This window comes from Diabrotica virgifera, chromosome 8, assembly GCF_917563875.1.
Source record: "Diabrotica virgifera virgifera chromosome 8, PGI_DIABVI_V3a".
Lineage (NCBI taxonomy): Eukaryota > Metazoa > Arthropoda > Insecta > Coleoptera > Chrysomelidae > Diabrotica > Diabrotica virgifera.
The window spans coordinates 79,653,426-79,673,072 of NC_065450.1; the positions used below are offsets into that span (position 1 = coordinate 79,653,426).

At 30.3% G+C, this 19,647-nt stretch overlaps 1 protein-coding gene across 1 annotated transcript in view; it reads right to left on the reverse strand.

The window, feature by feature from the left end:
• LOC126890730 (uncharacterized) overlaps positions 1-19,647 on the reverse strand; it is a 101,563-nt gene that overhangs the window by 25,716 nt on the left and 56,200 nt on the right. Inside the window, exons 4-5 of the mRNA XM_050659900.1 lie at positions 11,253-11,527; positions 7,355-7,463 (exon numbers count right to left, since the gene is read on the reverse strand). Of these exons, the coding sequence (XP_050515857.1) occupies positions 7,355-7,463; positions 11,253-11,527 (384 nt within the window). The remainder of the gene's footprint in view (positions 1-7,354; positions 7,464-11,252; positions 11,528-19,647) is intronic.

Consider the following 19,647-nt stretch of genomic DNA (forward strand, 5'->3'; position numbering starts at 1 on the left):
TTTAGTAGTTTAATGTCTTTTCCATCTAAACCGACTTCTTGCAAACGTTCTAATAGTAGGTCGTGTCTTACTCTATCAAATGCTTTTTCGAAGTCTATAAAGCATATAAATATATCTCTCTGTTGGTCGTAGCATTAACTGACTGGTGTAAGCCCAATTTTATTTCTACATACAAAAAAACTTCAGTGTCAAATAATTATAGCAACTATCGTAAAGTGGAACTAAGCTTCCACGCAAGCAATATTCAATATTCTCCTCATCATCACTGAGAGACTAAAATCGATGCTCTTGTCACAGCTCCTCAAAGAATAATAATTTATCCCAGGAAGAGGCACAAGAGAAGAAATTTTTAATAATTTGAAAATCATAATAATAAAACAATCTTCATGCTCTTAATATTACGCCCCAAGACGTTTATGATACATGATACCTGATACCCCAGTTAGTAGGGAAAAAAAACATGAAAATATGTTATACAGGGTTTTGAACGTTTTAAATGGTAAATGAGGGATAACCCATGAAAATTCCGTGAAGACGTACAGCTAATTTTTCTTCTTCTTTTTTTTTTAAACCGTTATAAAGAATGAAAAAATCAGTGTTATGGCCATAATACGTTTCTTGTGTATTTTAGACAAAAATGTTTCAAATAAATGTTGTAGACGTTAAGAAGTTCTAAAGACCATATAGAAGTAAATTTAATTAATTGTATTTTGCTTGCAGTACTGCATTTTAATAATTAATTTTATTTACTACATACAATTGTTTACCTTTCAGTAAAATAACCTCAATATTATTTTTTCTTCTTATATATTTTTTTGGGCTATGGCCTTGACAGGTATCCAGCAACCAGGACTAATATAATTGGTCAATATAATTAAAAGTGCGAAAAATGTTGCTGAGCTATGAAACGAGGTGTCGCTTTTCCGAACTTGCACGGTCCCAACACCAATATTAAAAATAAAAAAAATTACGCATTATATTAATTTATAGTTATTATATGTTATATGTTAAATAATATATTTAACTAACAAAATTTAAAGAATTCTATAGAGATAATTGTAAAATTCAATAACTTTTGTAGAACATTGAATAAATTGATTTTTCCGGGATATTCAAGGGACATAACTTTTTATTACTTCACTGCATAATATGAAATCTATAAATTGGATCATAAAATGTAGATTTTCGTATACGATGTGTTCAATTCTTAGCTCTTATATATACAGGGTGAGTTTTTAGTGCGGGATCGGTCGATAATTCCATTACGGTATAGAATATCGAAAAAAGGTGTTTAGAAAAAATGTAGGGAATGATATTCTCCACGCTTGGAAAATATGTCCATTTCTACAGGGTGATCAATAACAGCGTGGTATATCAAACATATAATTTTTTAAATGGGACACCCTATATATTTTTTCATATTTATATTCCTCTCATAATTCTTGTTCATATAATATAGGGTTTTGTATTACTATACAGAGTATTTAACAAGTTATGACCATTTTTATTTCGAAATCCCTATGAGATTAACACCCTGTATATAAAGAAGTAATTCATAGACAATAATTTGTTTTATGTAGTAAGATGAGCAATATACTGTAGTTTTTAAATTAAGTCCAATTGAAATCATTGACGAATGTTTGTATACAGGGTGAACTACAAAACCTAATTACGATTTTCTCTATTTTTTTAAATGGATCACCCTATATTTTATTTTTCAAAAAATATTGCATCTATTATACTCTTTCATTTTTATATAGCATTCCCTATATCTAAACTTATTCACTTTCGGAGATATTTTTAGTTTTCTTCAACTTTCGGGAATACATTCAATTTTTCTAGTAGAAATAAGTTGGTATTGAATGATAATTAAACAAAATTATTTTTATTCAATAAATAACTAACACGAAATATAAACCATAGCAATATGCAATGAATGTATCAATAAATGTGATATTAAGGAATTATCATATTTCCCTAATATACAAGAATCATACAATTCCTACAAAAAAAATATAGGTATCTTGTGTATAATAAAATTACAAGATTATTTTGATTTAATAAACAACTCACACAAAACATAAATCAAAACAATATACAACTAATTTAATAGTTTTTAGATTATTATATCAACAGCATTCTAGCCAAGAAGTTTTTAGTAACACATTCCTAATTGCAGATTGTGACCCGCAGTTATTAATAATATAATTTTCTTTTTTTTTTTTTTTTTTTTTTTTTTTTTATGATTAATTATTTATATGGGAAATAAGCCACAATTAAAATGAAAAAAATAATTTTATTAACGTTTCGACGTTATTTGAATTTAATCCAAATAATATTTTAGTAAGTTTTGACATAAACAGTTTATTTACAAATGTACCATTAGATAAAACTTTAAACATAATCAAAACGAAATTAGAGAATGATAATACATTGGCAACTAGGACAAGACTAAATGTATCAGCTATAATGGAGTTATTGACATTATGTACCCATAATACCTATTTTCAACTAAACAATGAATTCTATAAACAAAATTTTGGTCTAGCAATGGGCTCTTCTTTATCTCCATTATTGGCTAATATATTTATGGAGGATTTCGAAACTAATATTATTTCTAAACAAAACTTAAAACCCACAGTATGGTGGAGATATGTAGATGATGTGTTTTCAATATGGCCTCATAGATCAGAATTGTTGGATACGTTCCTGAATATTATAAACGATCAAGAAGAGACAATAAAATTTACAATGGAAAAGGAATACAATAACAGCCTACCTTTCCTCGATGTTTTGATCTCAAAGAAGGATATTGGATATGAGACTCAAGTGTATAGAAAACCAACACACACCAACAGATATCTCAATTACAAGTCAAATCACAACATCAACGTTAAAAAGGGAATCATTAAATCCTTATATGATAGAGCCAAAATTACTTGTTCTAACGAAAATTCCTTTTTAGCAGAAAAACAATTGTTAACATCTGTTTTATTAAAAAATGATTATCCTTTATCGTTTATAAATAAGGAATTGTCAAGATTGGATCGAATGGAACAGAACAACTTAGAACGGGATCCTACAACATTTACCAGAAATAATACGAGGAAAATATCAATACCATATATAAAAGGACTATCCGAGAAACTTAAAACAATAGGAAATAAATTCAACATTTCAACAACATTCAAAACAACAAACACATTGAGATCTATTCTATCTAAAACTAAATCTAACAATGATCAAGAAAGAACAAAGAATTGCATTTATAAAATACCTTGTGAATGCGAACAATTTTATTTAAGTGAGACATCAAGACCATTAGACGTTAGAATAAGTGAACATCAATCTTATATTAAAAATAGAGAATTTGAGAGATCTCAAATATGTCAACACGCATGGGATAATGAACATAGAGTTCAGTGGAGAGATTCAAGTATAGTCCTGAAAGAATCAGATAGTAAAAAGAGAAAAATCAATTCCTCGGTAGAATGCAGTAGGATGTGGTTACCCATACTGAAAAAGGAAGTCAATAGAAAGAAAATACCAAGATTAATAAGTCAATAATATCGAGCTAGTACATATTTTATATTTTAGTATTATATATATCTAGTATTATTAATATTATTTATAATTTAAACATATTACAAGTCAGAATTTGGTATTATTTTTTGAGAGTAAATTAATGTAAGACCAAATACTTACGATGTCGGGATAGTATCACAGGGTTTTTCCTGGTTTTCCCTTGTGATTTACTATGAAGTCTCTAACTCGAGAATTTTACTGTCGTTGCATTTGGTTGTCTTTTTAAAGACATATCACATGCTATAATTTTTTATGACGGATATTCTTGAGTTGGGGTTAATTTCATGTAATCGAATGAACTATCTTTCAGTAAGTCGTCCCAGGAACGCAACTCATAAATATTGGCAATATCATTTTAAAGTCTTCTACTTTAAAATGTATAATATATGTCTGAATTGCCAATATAAATGAGTGAGATTAAATAAATTATTAGAAGAATTTTTTTGCTTAGCAACAACACTTTTGTTTATTAGTAATATTTTGTATTTTGACAACGGCACCCGATTTGGGCGTCGAAACGTTAATAAAATTATTTTTTTCATTTTTTTCATTTTAATTGTGGCTTCTTTCCCATATAAATAATTAATCATAAAAAAAAATGCCACAAGGAAATAGCTTCAGAACAATATAATTTTCATATTAAATTTCATTAGTATGATCAAGAAATCCCTACTTTGTTAACACTCAAACTAGGTGATCTATAAATGTTTAAGGTGATATTGTTACAGATTATTTGATTGGTTCACATTTTTTGACGGTTGAGGTTTTTATACGACGGTGCTCCAGTTCTTCCAAAATTGATTTTTTTCAAGTGGGGATATATAAAAAACCTTGTATACCAGAAGCATCCAACAACGCTTGATGATATGATAAATAGAATAAAAGAAGCTTTTAATAATATTGACTTACAAAAATGTTAGAAATGTGGCTCGGCCATTTGAATATCGCTTACAAAATTGCATAGACGTTGAAAGTGGTCATTTTCAACATTTATTTTAGACTTGTATCCTTAACATCACATTAATTGGTACATTCATTAAATTTTGTTATGGTTTATTATTTTTTTGTTAGTTATTTATTGAATGAAAATATTTGTTATATTATTACATAATACTTATTTGTTATGTAAGTTATTTATATTTATAAGATTTGAATGTATTCCCGGCAAATGAAGAAAACTAAAAATATCTCAGAAACTAATAAGTTTAGGTATAGGAGATGCTATATAAAAATGAAAAAGTATCATAAATACAATATTTCAAAAAAAAATAAAATATAGGGTGATCTACTTAAAAAAAATGAGAAAATCGTAATTTTGTTTTGTAGTTTAAAAGTGCTCATAAAAATGAACGTTCTACTAAAAAATTCTTGGCTTAGAATGCTGTTGATATACCAATCTAAAAACTGTTACATCAGTTGTATATTGTTTTGATTTATGTTTCATGTAAGTTATTTATTGAATAAAAATAATCTTGTTATATTATTATATACAATACAAAGTTTTTTTTTGTAGGAATTTTACGATTCTTGTCTATTAGGGAAATATGATAATTTCTTAATATCACATTTATTGGTATATTCACTGCATATTGCTATGGTTTATCTTTTGTGTTAGTTATTTATCTAATAAAAATAATTTTGTTTAATTATCACTCAATACTAACTTATTTCTACTAGAAAAATTGAACGTAGTCCCGAAATTTGAAGATAACTAAAAATATCTCGGAAAGTAATCAGTTTAGATATAGGGAATGCTATATAAAAATGAAAGAGTATATTAAATACAATAATTTTGAAATATAGGGTGATCCATTCAAAAAAATAGAGAAAATCGTAATTTGGTTTTGTAGTTCACCCTGTATACAAATATTCGTCAATGATGTGAATTGGACTTAATTTAAAAACTACAGTATATTGTTTGTCTTATTACATAAAACAAATTATTGTCTAGGAATTACTTCTTTATATACAGGGTGTTAAACTCATAGGGATTTCGAAATAAAAATGGTCATAACTTGTTAAATACTCTGTATAGTAATGCAAATCCATATATTATATGAACAAGAATTATGAGGGGAATATAAATATGAAAAAATATATAGGGTGTCCCATTTAAAAAATTATATGTTTGATATACCACGCAGTTACTGATCACCCTGTAGAAATTGACATATTTTCCAAGCGTGGAGAATATCATTGCCTACATTTTTTTTAAATAACTTTTCTCGATATTTTATACCATAATGAAGTTATCGACCGATCCCGCACTAAAAACTCACCCTGTATATATATATATATATATATATATATATATATATATATATATATATATATGATTTATATATACTTAGAAATATGATTTATTAAAAACAACTGCTAACTTATAAAACATTCGTTATATAATTTTTTTGTCTTTCATAAAAATATGTATTTTTTTATCAGCTTTTCAGTGAGCCTACACTCAAGCGTGTAACATAAAAAGTGTCAAAGTCATTCTAATTATTGTTTATAAGCTAATAGGTCTGGATCCCGCGTATGAAAAAAAAGTTGATTAATAGCAAGCTGAAAATTTGTTAATAGCTTAAGGGTGTCTAGTCGGACAAAGTTTGATATATGGGAACACTGGAACAGGGGAATTTTTAATTGTGGAACAGGTTAAAAATTTGGAACGGTCAGACCACGAAAACGGCACATGTATTTTGTCCGAGAGAACAGACTTAACCTCTCCGAACAGAGATTAAACTCTCATGCGAAAATCAGACTGCTATTTATCACCAAATGGGAGTTTTAATGAGTGGAACATGTAGAATATGTCAAATGACAGGAATTATGACAGGTGATAAATAACAGTCTGATTTTTGCATGAGAGTTTAATCTCTGTTCGGATAGTTTAAGTCTGTTCTGTCGGACAAAATAAATGTGCCGTTTTCGTGATCTGACTGTTCCAAATTTTTAACCTGTTCCACAATTAAAACTGCCCCTGTTCCAGTGTTCCCATATATCAAAGTTTATCCGACTAGACACCCATAAGCTATTAACAAATTTTCAGCTTGCTATTAATCAACTTTTTTTTCATACGCGGGATCCAGACCTATAAAAATGAGGACTTTTTTAAACGGTTTTTTAATAACAATATTAATAAAATGTCGACATTTTTTTAATACATCTTAAAACTTAAGTCTCAAATAATTGATTGCGATCTGCTAAATATCTCTAGAATCAGTACAGGATAGAGTTAGGGCAAGAAAATTTGTTTAAACAATTATTGCTCTCTGGGATAAACAAATTGAATAACTTATAAACTATTTGGTCGATCCGGTTAAAATTTAGCATACTTAAATAACTCTTCAATTAACATAATTTAAAATAGTTAGATTATGTGTCATTATGAAAAAAATGAAGATATTAATATTTATAAATTAGTGCAAAAATGAGGGTTTTTTGCAATTATCTCCTTCAGTTGTTTACGTATTTCAACATACATACTATCAAATTAAAGAACTTTTTAGCGTCTATAACATTTACTTAAAATATGTATCTTTAAAATACACAAGAAACGTTTTATAGTCGAGAAACTGATTTTTTATCCTTTATAATTGTTAAAAAATAGAAGAAGAAAAATTAGCTGTACGTCTTTAGGGAATTATTATCAGTTGTCCCTCATCTAAAGTTTAAAACTGTCAAAACGCTATATAACATTATTTTTACGTGAAATCGATGATTTTTTTCCAGATTATAAAAATATGAAATAAATAAATTGAAAACTTACTTCGCCTTCCTGTAAGATGACCACACAACATCATATTATCCAAGGCTAAAGACTCTGAACCACAAAATAGATCAAAGGTTTCAAAGTAAAGATTGACTTTACACACATTCTAAAAGAAATAAGAATATTTATTTAAGTAAGTAATAAGTAAATTTATACAGTTAAGGCCACGCTACTAGATAAACGGGTACATTGAGGTAATACAGTCCTGTAGCCTTAACTTGTTGCACTGTTTACTTTTATGTCTCGTGACGTATAGAGTGTCAGAAAATGTATAGAAACCAATATAGTCATAGAAAATCGCTCCGTGCGTGACCATGTGGGGATACGCGAAACTATGACAGCGTCCGTAGCGGCGAAATATGTCAATTTTGGCAAATTTTTGTAATGTCCTGTCGCACAGTGGTTCCAAATACTAAAAACGTGGTCATGAGGCGAAAAAGAATTCCCTATTTAGGGATTTTCATGTTTACAGTTGTTTTCTCATACTATCGTAGAGTTCTAATACGCAGGTATGAGGATCAGACTGGATGTATTCTGGTTCACAACTCAGGAACAAGTGGGCCATGTCCGGGGTTATTTTGGCCGGCAGAGAAAGTGAAAAAGAACGCGTATATTGAAAACGCTGTAAAACGTTTTGTAGTTTATCAATTTTATCGCTGTAAAGCATATTCTTCTTTTTTAAGTATGTAGTAATGAAAGATGTAACTTAAATCAACATTTATTAACAATAAATGCCAATGTCTTAAATTTGTTAATGCATAAATAGTGAAAATATACTTGAAATAATTAAAATTTTGTAAAGATGCATTCAAAAAGTGTAAAATTCTGCATAATTCTGCGACTAATGTTTATTAGTCTTAAAATATATAGTAAGGATATACAGAATCACTTTGGTTTAGCTGCCTATAACTGCCTATGCATTGCTGGCAGTTGTTTGAATACAATAGTGGGAAATGAACTATTTTAAATGGGAAATAAGCCACAATTATACCAAAAAAAAATGAATTTATTAACGTTTCGACGCCCAAGTCAACGACACTCGACTTGGGCGTCGAAACGTTAATAAATTAATTTTTTTGGTAAAATTGTGGCTTATTTCCCATTTAAAATATTTCATTATAAAAATGCCACAAGGAAATAGCTTCAGAACAACAAAAAGTGGGAAATGACGCATATTACATGATTCTGGCGATTGTTGAGTATGTATGGGCAGTTGTACATAAGTAATAGGTTCTTAATATTGTACTTCATAAAGAAAATGTATTGGTAATCAGCAGTTTCAAAAGTCCCTTATAATATAAAATTTTAAACAAAAATGCTGCTAAAATAAAATTTTTAAATTTCTTTCGTCCATATTGGATCCGTCATTTTGTTTAAAAAGAAAGTAATGTTAGATTTGTAATCAGCGACCCTAACCTACCAAATTTGACAAAAAATTTTCCTTTTTGATTGATAGTTTCAATTTCTTTTCGCCATGTTGGTTCCGCCATTTTATTTTTAAGAAAAAATAATGCCAGATTCGTAATCAGCGATGCCAAAAACCCTTAAGAACGAAAGTAAAATTCCAAAATGTATAAACAATATACGCTTTTAAAGGTTCATGCCCACGTTTTCGGCATTTGGAATCACTGTGTGTCGGTGACTTTTAGTCCACGACAACGCATGCGCACTTTAATTTTATATTATACTTATTTAATGTATTATCGTTTATTGATAAATATAAATATCAGTATATTAATAATTAAATAATAATATTAAGTAATAGTAAATTTACCTTGGTTATTTTTTATCTACCAACGGTATTATTCATAACGTGTGATCCAAAATTATTGTCACCATAGGTGGCTCTGCCTATTCCACCTACCTATTCCACCTATTGTGGATAGCAATAGGTGGAATAGCACGATAAAACAATGGAGACCATGGACAGGAAAGAGAGCAAGAGGACGATCACAGATGAGATGGGGAGACGACATTAAAAAGATAGGAGGAACGCACTGGAAACAGAAGGCACTAAACAGAAGCGAATGGAGGAAACTGGGGGAAGCCTATGTTCAAAATTGGACGAATTAAAGGGCAAAAGAAGAAGAAGAAGAAGGTGGCTCTGAACGACAGAGATAGCTTATACAGTGCATGTCTATTCTTAATTCAGATATACTTTTCAGTTTACGTCAACTTTGCAGTGTACGTCAACTTAACAAGAAAAGTTAGGTTATGCAGAGATGTTGGTGGTGGACACATACAGCATCTTGTTTGATTTTATTTATTATTGTTACTTATAGTTTTGTTAATTCTTTTTATTTTTGATTAAAGTTCTGTGTTAAAGGTTTTGACTGATTTTTATGTTTTATAATGTTAATCAAAATTAATTGATAAACCAATGATACATATTCAGATTAAAACAAGACATACGTAATTTTTTGCACGGCTAGCTTTGATCCCAATAATTGTGGATCGCTCGTTATTATTTTAACGTGCGCATGTTCCACTTGTCGTGGACTAGTCACTGACTCTCTCTGCGAACACACTTATTGTTTGTATATCAAATTTGATCAAAAATGGTAAATAAATATTACATATTAACGTCAAATATGTCATATGTGTATCATATGTTTAACGTCAAATTGTGGTCGTCAAAAATGTAACGCGAGTACGCTAGGTGTCGCATCAGTCATGCACGGAGCGAATAGAGAAGCTGCATTTGAAGTTTATAGTTGTCATTGTATTAAAGCTATAAAAGTTATAAAGTATTGTAATATTTTTGGTGTTTGAATAAAGTTTTTTAAAGCAGAGTAAAAATAGTATTAATTAATGTATTTTTTGTATGGAAAAACAAAGTTATTTTGAAATAGTTTCATGACTATCACAAGACATGACAGACATAAAAGTCACAGTTGAGAACGGACCGGATTAGCCCACGCCTAGAAATTAGCAGACACACAAATTGACACATTTCATCGTGGGTCAACTAGCGTGGTGCTCACTGTATAAAGTGAATGGTTGTTATAGTCAACTATGGATTATATTAGACAAAAAACAAACCAAAATAAACTGAATAAATACTTCGAAATTAATCAAATATCTTAATTTACACCATTATAGGCCAGCTTCCTATTTATAGATCAGATATTTCTGGCAGCAATAAACTGAATTTTAATTTTAGTTGTATGTATTATGTTTCCGATATCCTTATATTAAAAACTTATAAACATCCGACTTTACTGACTTCGTTTCGAAACTTCGCGCTCTTTTATCGTTTACTGGATTATTCTGTTTGAATGTTTAGTATAAACTATATTCAATAATAAATCTCGGAAATATAAATTGTTGTATAATTATTAAGCTATATTTTACTGATCTATAAATAGGACATTGAAACAATTGCTATAAAATTAATCAGGTGTTACGCTCGCGCCTTTACCGCATACGTACTATCTTATATATTGATTTTATCAAAAAAAAAAAATGAAAGAGATCAAAATTGTTTAAAATGTAATACATTTTTGTCGTAAAACTAATAATACAAGAGATAATTCAATAATAATTATGCTATAACTGTAACTATTTTCCCCATAACTCGGAAAATATCTACCGTACGAAAAAAATTGTAGAAATTATAGAAAATCACATTCTCAATCATTTTAATTCTTAATTTTTTGTCTAAAAGTTGAAAATGGCGGAGATATTGAACAAAAACGGTTTAAAATCAAAGTGACGGCTAATGAAACGACGGAACTCAGGCACGATTTTAAATTTACACTACGATTGCCCCCCCCCTAAAGATTAGAAAAATAAAATTTGGGGTAGCTCGGCATGCAAGGTAAGGCCTGTAATTCGTCTAACCCGGCCGGGTTATGTATTTATGAAAAAAATGAAATACATAATAGAAAAATACCTGCGAAGCCTTCCTTATTTGAAAAGTGCACCTATCCTTATCTTGCTTTACCTCGATTCTAAATAATCTGTCGGCTATGTATCTATCACAAATTGGACTTGGGGTAGTTGTAGGTGTTGTAGGTATGGGTACGATAGTTATATCTGGTACTTTTGTAGTCGTATATGTTTGGCATGGAAGTTGTTCATACGTGGCATAAAAGCCGCGACCACAAAAGAAGCGGTCCGTCACAAAAACTAAATCTTCGTGCGTTTTTTCTGTTAAGTCGAAAGTTACTGAAATATAATATAATATTCAGTATTATTATTTCTTGTCCTGCTTCCTTTGGATGACCAAGGGGGGTAAATCTTGACCCCAGTGTATGTTTTCTTTAATAAATTCAGAAATATTTTCAATCTTTAACTCGTTATTTTTTTGTTTGACTTTAATTTATCATTCTAGATACCCTCATCTTTTGTAATAAAAAAAATTTCCTATATTTTACAAATAAAAAATATTTTCTGAATTTTTGGGTTCCAATTTTATATGAAGTAAATATCGTGTATTATGTGGAATTCCGAGTAATTTTGCACTGCTCATTATCAAAATCTATTTTTAGACTGTGCTTTTTGCATTTTCCCTGTACATATATAACGAAAAAGGAAAATCTTGCTTCAATATTTGGCCCTTGAGCTAGTTACACCATTTATACAGGGTGTCTCGAAAATATTGGTCATAAATTATACCACACATTCTGGGGTCAAAAATAGTTCGGTTGAACCTAACTTACCTTAGGACAACTGTGCTCATAAAAAAAGTTACAGCCCCTTGAAGTTATAAAATGAAAATCGATTTTTTTCAATATATCGAAAACTATTAGAGATTTTTAATTGAAAATGGACATGTATCATTCTTATGGCAGGAACATCTTAAAACAAAATTATAGTAAAATTTGTCCACCCCATAAAATTTTATGGGGGTTTTGTTCACTTAAACCCCTCCAAACTTTTGTGTAGCTTCCAATTAATTCATTATTGTGGTACCATTAGTTAAACACAACGTTTTTAAAACTTTTTCCCTCCTAGTATTTTTTGGATAAGCCAGTTTTTATCGAGATGCGGCTTCTTTTTTAATATATTTACGTAAAAAGTTTATAGGGGTTTTGTTCCTTTAAACACCCCAAATGTTTGTGTACGTTCCAATTAAACTATTATTGTGGTAGGTACCATTAGTTAAACACAGTGTTTTTAACACTTTTTTGTCTCCTAGTCTTTTTTTTTTGATAAGTCACCTTTTATCGAGATGTGGCTTCTTTTTCAAAATATACCTAAATATGTAAAAAAGTCATAAATAAATTTTCAGATTATTAACAGGTGTCTATTAATCATACTTAACCATAAGTATAATTTATGACCAATCTTTTCGGGACACCCTGTATAATCCCGACCGCGTGAAGGTTTACATAGACACATTCAAACAGCTCAGATATGGTAGGTACCAGGAAAAATCCAGGAAATGTGGCAGATTTAAAATTTGCAGTGGATCATCCGACAGCAAATTCACATCGAAATGCAATAAATGTAAACATTTTGCCTGTAAGGAAGATTCCACTAGGTATTATTGAAAATTTTTTTAATGTACCTGTTCATGATGATTCCTGTTTTTGTTCAATTGTAATTAAAAATATGTTTTAATACATTATTTTATTTCATTTCTTAAAACAACTTCATTTTTTTGTCAATTGTCATTTTTGACTGGTCATTTTTTACCCCCGTTGGTCATCCGTACGAAAAAATAGCGTAATACTCGATATAGTCCATTTGCTCACGGTTTTTGCAGTAAATTTAAAAAAAACGCTTAGATTGACATAAAATTATGTCAAAGAAAAAAAGTGATATTGTGAACATTTATGCTTTTGCCCCTGGGATAAGTTTCGCACCTTCTCGGCTGTGAAAAAATAAATGTTTAAAATAAATCCGGAATTCGATAAACTGACTAATTCTAAGCAACTTTTGTTCTATAGAGTTTTTTTACTAAGCCAATACTTTTCGAATGATTTGCGAGTGAATATGTTCATTTATCAGCAAAAAAATCCTTGTTTAGACGGTTTAAATACATAATAATATCTCAATAAGTAAGCAATTTGTCTAAAAAATATTCTAAGCAAAAATATAGCATATAAAAGTGAAAAAAAAAGGTGTATATAAAACGCCTGTAGATCCAGTAGAAGCAGAGTTGAAGCTAATACAAAGTAGGTTCTTATTCGTCAAATTCCAAATCCAATATTTCAAAGTAAAATAACCAAAAAATTAAGCACTTTTAGGGGAAAACTCATCAGAACTTTTTTAAAGTGTCAAAAAAAACTTTATATTTTGTTTTTTTTTCTCTAGTAGTCTGTATGCTAGAAGTGTCTAGCATCAAAAGTAAGTAAGTTATGCTCAAAATAAAGATGGTCTCTTAAAAAAAATATCGTAAAAATCACCGCCCCCTAATTAACATCCCAAATAAAATTAATCGTTTCCGCTTCAAAACTTATTTTGCTTATGTATTGTTGAATATGATATATAAGTTTCATCGGTTTAAACTGCTTATTTTTGCAAACAATTTGGTTTTAAAGTAAAAAATTTCTTTTTTGTTTAAAAAAAATTCATTTTTTCAAAATAACTTAAAAGTTATTAGTGATACCAAAAATTTCAAGGTGTAAAAAATGTAAGTTTTGATTTTTTAAATATATTGGATTTTCTGTGTTCTTGTAAGATAAAAATTGGTTAAGATTTGGCTGTTCAAAATTTCCATACACTCGTGATTAGTGACCCTGTAACGTTACAAACGTCACATCTTTGATATTTTATTTTTAAATAATTATTTTACCTTATTTTCTTTAATATTTCATTAATAATTATCTTCTTCTATTTGGTTTACCCATTTCCCCCTTTAAAAATTGGTTGGCGCTCTTTTATTATCCTCTTTGATTATCATTTTATTATCCTTTTTTATTATCTTCTATTTACTATATCTCTTTTCATTTAAATCAACATACTGAACGTACCCTGTATACATTCTTACTCCGTAAGTATCTGTTTCAATTCGGAACATGCCCGACACCTATGTCGCACTGTCATGAAAGTGTCACTTCATACTTCATCCCTACCAGAAGACACAAACTGGAAGGGAAAAATTAATCCTTAAAAAGGCATGTAATTCCAAAATTAAATCATTTTCGTTCCATCAAATCATCTCTTGGGGTAAGAATAACATTGTATTATAATCATATTTCTCCATCTAACAGTTTTTATATTGTTTTTTTTATCTAACCTTCAAATGTTCAACAATGTGTTTGATTTCTATATTTCTTTTCATCTATTAATATGCACGTTTAGTTATCAAAATTTTAACTATTCTCCTCATCTTAATTCTATGTAATTTAACCTTGCCAATTACTATTTCTGAATACTATTTGGCAAAGGTACAATTTGGTTTTCTTCTTGATTGTTGATATGTGTTTTACTGTTACAGTTTTTGGAATAAAATCTACTTTCTCCTTTCGAGAGCATGAAGCCCATCGCCGGCGATGCACCAGATGGCTGACAACCTAACATCTTTAGACAGACCACAGCACCCAACATCATAGACATCACCAAGACCGTAGCTGCAGCGACCTAGGGCCATAACACCTGCCCAGGTCTACAAGTCGACAGCAGTACCATACGACATCAAGAAGATACCATCAGCTACCAAAAGCCATAAGTATAATCCAGAATTGTTAGTTTTTGGCAAGAATTTGAATACATTTGTTAATGCAATTTACTAAGTCATATTTTTATTATATCTTTATGAACAATAAACATGATTAGTTAAAATTATTGTTTTGTTTGCTTCCATTCTAAATTTTCGGAGTTCATATCTGAGGTTAGGACAAGACGAACACACACCTGAGTGACTGAGCTAAGCTGAGGGTGTAACGATGGCTATCTTGGTTAGTTGGGGTAATATTTTCGACTATTATTTCAATTAGCTGGGGTAGTCCATCGCTATTTCGTTTCAACCCGTTCAAGATCTTTTAACTGTAGCTTTTTTAAACATAAGCACTTTGAACCGATGAAACTTACATATCATAAACAATACATAAATAAAGAAACTTTTGAAGCGGCAACGATTAATTTCATTTGGGATGCTAATTAGGTGGCGATTTTCACGATTTTATTTACCAATACAAAATGGGACCAACATTATTTTAAGCGTAACTAATGCCTGGTTGCACCAACAAATGTTAAGCTCCAGCATTGCACAGCTCAGCTTATAGAAAGGTTAGCTTTAAGTCTCACATAGTCACCACATAGTCTCACATAGTTTGCTTTAAGTCACCATAATTTTCGATTCTTATCAATGCAATCCACGTGGCAATCCATTATGGCAAGCTGAACAATGATCTATGACTCAATGGTGCAACTCGTAGATTTCGTAAGCTGAGCTTAAGGCACGTCTTAAGCTTAAGGTCTGTTGATGCAACCAGGCATTACTTACTTTTGATGTTAGAAACTTTTTAAAAAACAAAAATAAAGGGTATTTTTAACACTTTAAAAAGCTGTAAAGAGTTTTCCCCGAAATGCGCTTGATTTTTTAGTTATTTCACGTTGAAATATTCGTTTTGGAATGTGACGAATTAGAACCTACTCTTCATTACCTACTACTCTGCTTCTACAAAGTCTACAGACTTCATACATAAAATACACCATTTTTTTCACTTTGTTTTAGCAATTTTTTGCCAAAAATATTTTTTTTTATAAAATACTGACTTTTTGAGTTATTTGCGAAAAACCCTCTAAAAAGGTGTTTTCATTTTGTTGAAAAATGAACATATTCATAATTTGTCAGTTTATCAAATTACTCAACCTGGGGCAAAAGCACACATCAGCAAAATATCACTTTTTTTCTTTGACATGTTATCTATGTGTATGTCAAATTTAATGTCAATCCAAGCGGTTCTTTAAAATTTGAAGGTTTTGGAATATTTTACTCTTAGTGAATGGACTAATAAGTTAAGGGGTGTACGTGTACACGAGTATACAGTTCGTCCAATATACTTACCGTTGCGCGTCATCCGCGCCATAGCCCCTGACGTCAGATGATACCAACACGAAATATTTAGGTGGTAGGTCTGTTCCTGTAGCACACGGGAATTACAGCCACTAGACATATTTTATTATATACAGTTGAGTCCGGGAATCTTTACCCGTGCGTCATCATTTCAAGCATACGAAATAAGTCGATGATAAGTCAAAAACAGAAATTTACTTAACGCAACAGCAAGTGAAAGTAAGTGACTTGCTGTTGCGTTTAGTAAATTTCAATTTCCGAATTATCATCGACGTATTTCGTATGCTTTAAATGATGACGCACGGGTAAAAATTTCCGGACTCAATTGTACGCGTAGAAATAATATGTGAAGATTTCTATTAATGCACATTTAAAGAAACATACCCTAACTTTTTTCGTTTAAGTTGTATAAGTGGAATATAAAGCGTGTTTATAAAGCACAGTTGTTCGGATTACACTCTAACTACGATCGAACAAAGGTGACATTTTGGCATAAATTGGTATGCTTCTTTTCATGAGCATTTTTCAGTGCGTCACAAATGATAGAGAAAAAGGTAAGTCCGTGATAATATAAATTTTAGTGACATGACATTTCAGTTAAATCTGACAGTTGTAAAATTTTATTTGCAATTTGGCATAAAAACAAATCAATTGTGTTTATTGCATTTATAAAATGGTATTCTTTTTCTCATAATCATCTTTCAGTGCGTCACAGTTTTTCGATTTCTTTCCAACGCATTAAATTGTATGTGACAGAAAAAAAGGCACGTCAGTGATTACATTTCGTCGGTGACATTTATAACATTTATTTTAGTTATTCTAGTTGTCGATAGATGGCGCCATAATAAAAAAAAATATTTTTTTTTAATTAGATAATAATATTACAAATTTAATCTGTATAATTTATAAGACTGTACAAATCAAAGAAAATACCATTTTATAAATGCAAGAAACACATTTGATTTGTTTTTATTCCAAATTGAAAATAAAATGTGACAACTGTCAGATTTAACTAAAATGTCATATTAGAATAAATGTCATAAATGTGTACTATCACGGACTTACCCTTTTTCCTATCATTTGTTACGCACTGAAAAATGCTCATAAAAAGGACAATATTTTCTTTGATTTGAATAGTCTTTTAAATTGTTCAGATTATATTTGTGGATGGGTCTACCCTAAAATCCCGACAGCCAAAATCCCGACAGCCATAATCCCGACGGCCGAAATCCCGACACGCCAGAATCCCGACAGGCCAAAATCCCGACAGGCCAGAATCCTGACAGGTTTGATAAGTTTCTTTTTAACATATAATTACATTTAATTCTTGTTTTTTGTTTATGGTCATTTGTTTTTTATTTTTTGTTACTAAACAAAAATATTTTGTATTAAAAGTATTAAATAAAAAGTCGAAATTTTTACTTATGCGAGGATTGTGCATGTCGGGATTTTGGCCTGTCGGGATTCTCGCGTGTCGGGATTCTGGCGTGTCGGTGTTTTGGCCGTCGGGATTTTGGCTGTCGGGATTTTGACTATCGGGATTTTGGGCGGCATTATTCGTAGATATATTATATAATTCGCAAATTATTTTATTTTCGATTATAGCGCCATCTATTGACAACTAGAATAAATGTTATAAATATTACCGACGAAATGTAATCACCGACGTGCGTTTTTTTCTGTCACATACAATTTAATGCGTTAGAAAGAAATCTAAAAACTGTGACGCACTGAAAGACCCACATGAGAAAAAGCATATCATTGATTTGGCAGTTGCGGTGATGACACTTCATATTTGTTTTTATTCTTTAGTATAAGTATTTGTTTTATTATATTATTTACTATTTTTATTATTTACTTTAACGTAAGATTGTAATTTAATTCTTGTTTTCTATTTCTAAAGTTTTTATTTATTTAGGTCCATTGAATATTAATTTGTTTTGGTGTATAACCCTTTTCCGTAAAAATTATGTGATGTACAGTCGGAAAAATGAAAGAATATCCATGAACGATCACATCAATCACTTATTTTGTATTTGCTGTCATTTACTATAAATAACAAATGTTTGTTATAGAAAAAGATGGCAAATACAAAATAAGTGATTGATGTGATCGTTCATGGGTATTCTTTCATTTTTCCGACTCTATTTGATTTAAAATGAATTCAAGAATTTTTTGTAATTGGGCAACACTGTCAACTAGATCTCTGACGTAGATAATGACGTGCAACAATAAGTATAGTGGACGGACTCTATATATATATTGATGTAACAAATGGTCCATTATAAAAAAATATGTATAATCTTCATTATCTATAAATAAGAAACGTACATATATATGTAGAGAAGGCATATAAAGTAGACGGAAAGAGCCTTTGTACTGGAATTGAAACTTATTGTTATTAATCATCAGCCAATGCCTGGTGAAAAGCTAAGAAAATAGTTGTGGCACGACTTGAAAAGGAAGTACTAGGAAAAACATCTGCTAAAGGACCTGCTGGGACAAATAAACTTGGTGGTTTAGAAATTAAGTGAAATAGGATGGAGAAAGAGGCTAGAAAGAGGTATAACAGGTCTAAAAGAGAGGGAGATAAGCACATATAGCTACTGTTAAGGAAAGCTCATCTGCACAGTTGTGTGAAGAGTTGGAAACAACCGAGATGATGAAAAGGTTATTATAAAGTGTTGCTAAAGTCAGCGACAAGTTATCAAAGGCCTTGAGTCACATGTGGCAGATTAAGAGTTCGGATGAAAGAGTCCTAAGAACCGAAATAAAGCAAATATTGTATGAGTACTTTAGAAAAATGATCAACACCAGAGGAGAGACACAGAAATTGGACTATAATTCTCTAGATACATGTTGTCACCCTTTTTATACAGATGAATTGTAGTGGAGTTATTCCAAGCTATAGGAATTTTTTGACTATACAAGCAGAGAGTGAAGAAGTCTCGTATTTTTTTCAGAAGCCAAGTTCCGCCAATTTCCGCTAAGTTTTATAGCTTCTTTAACTATTCCCTCATCGCCTGGAGCCTTGTTGTTTTTCACTTTTTTGAATGCTATTTCTGGAATATCCTCAGATCCCTGGTTTTGTACCTTTTGTCTGTCGTCTTGATTTATGTTATTGTTAATAATGTATAATATAGTGTAGAATTCTTCGACTATTCCTAGAAATTTCTGTCTGTCTGTTGTTACCTCACACTTTTTATCCCTAAGCTTAATTTTTTTTTCTACTTGTCGCCATTTTTACCCGTGTTGAGCAGCCCCCCCCACTTACAAAAATTAAAAAACAAATAGCCCTGATTTATGAGCTATTTATGAG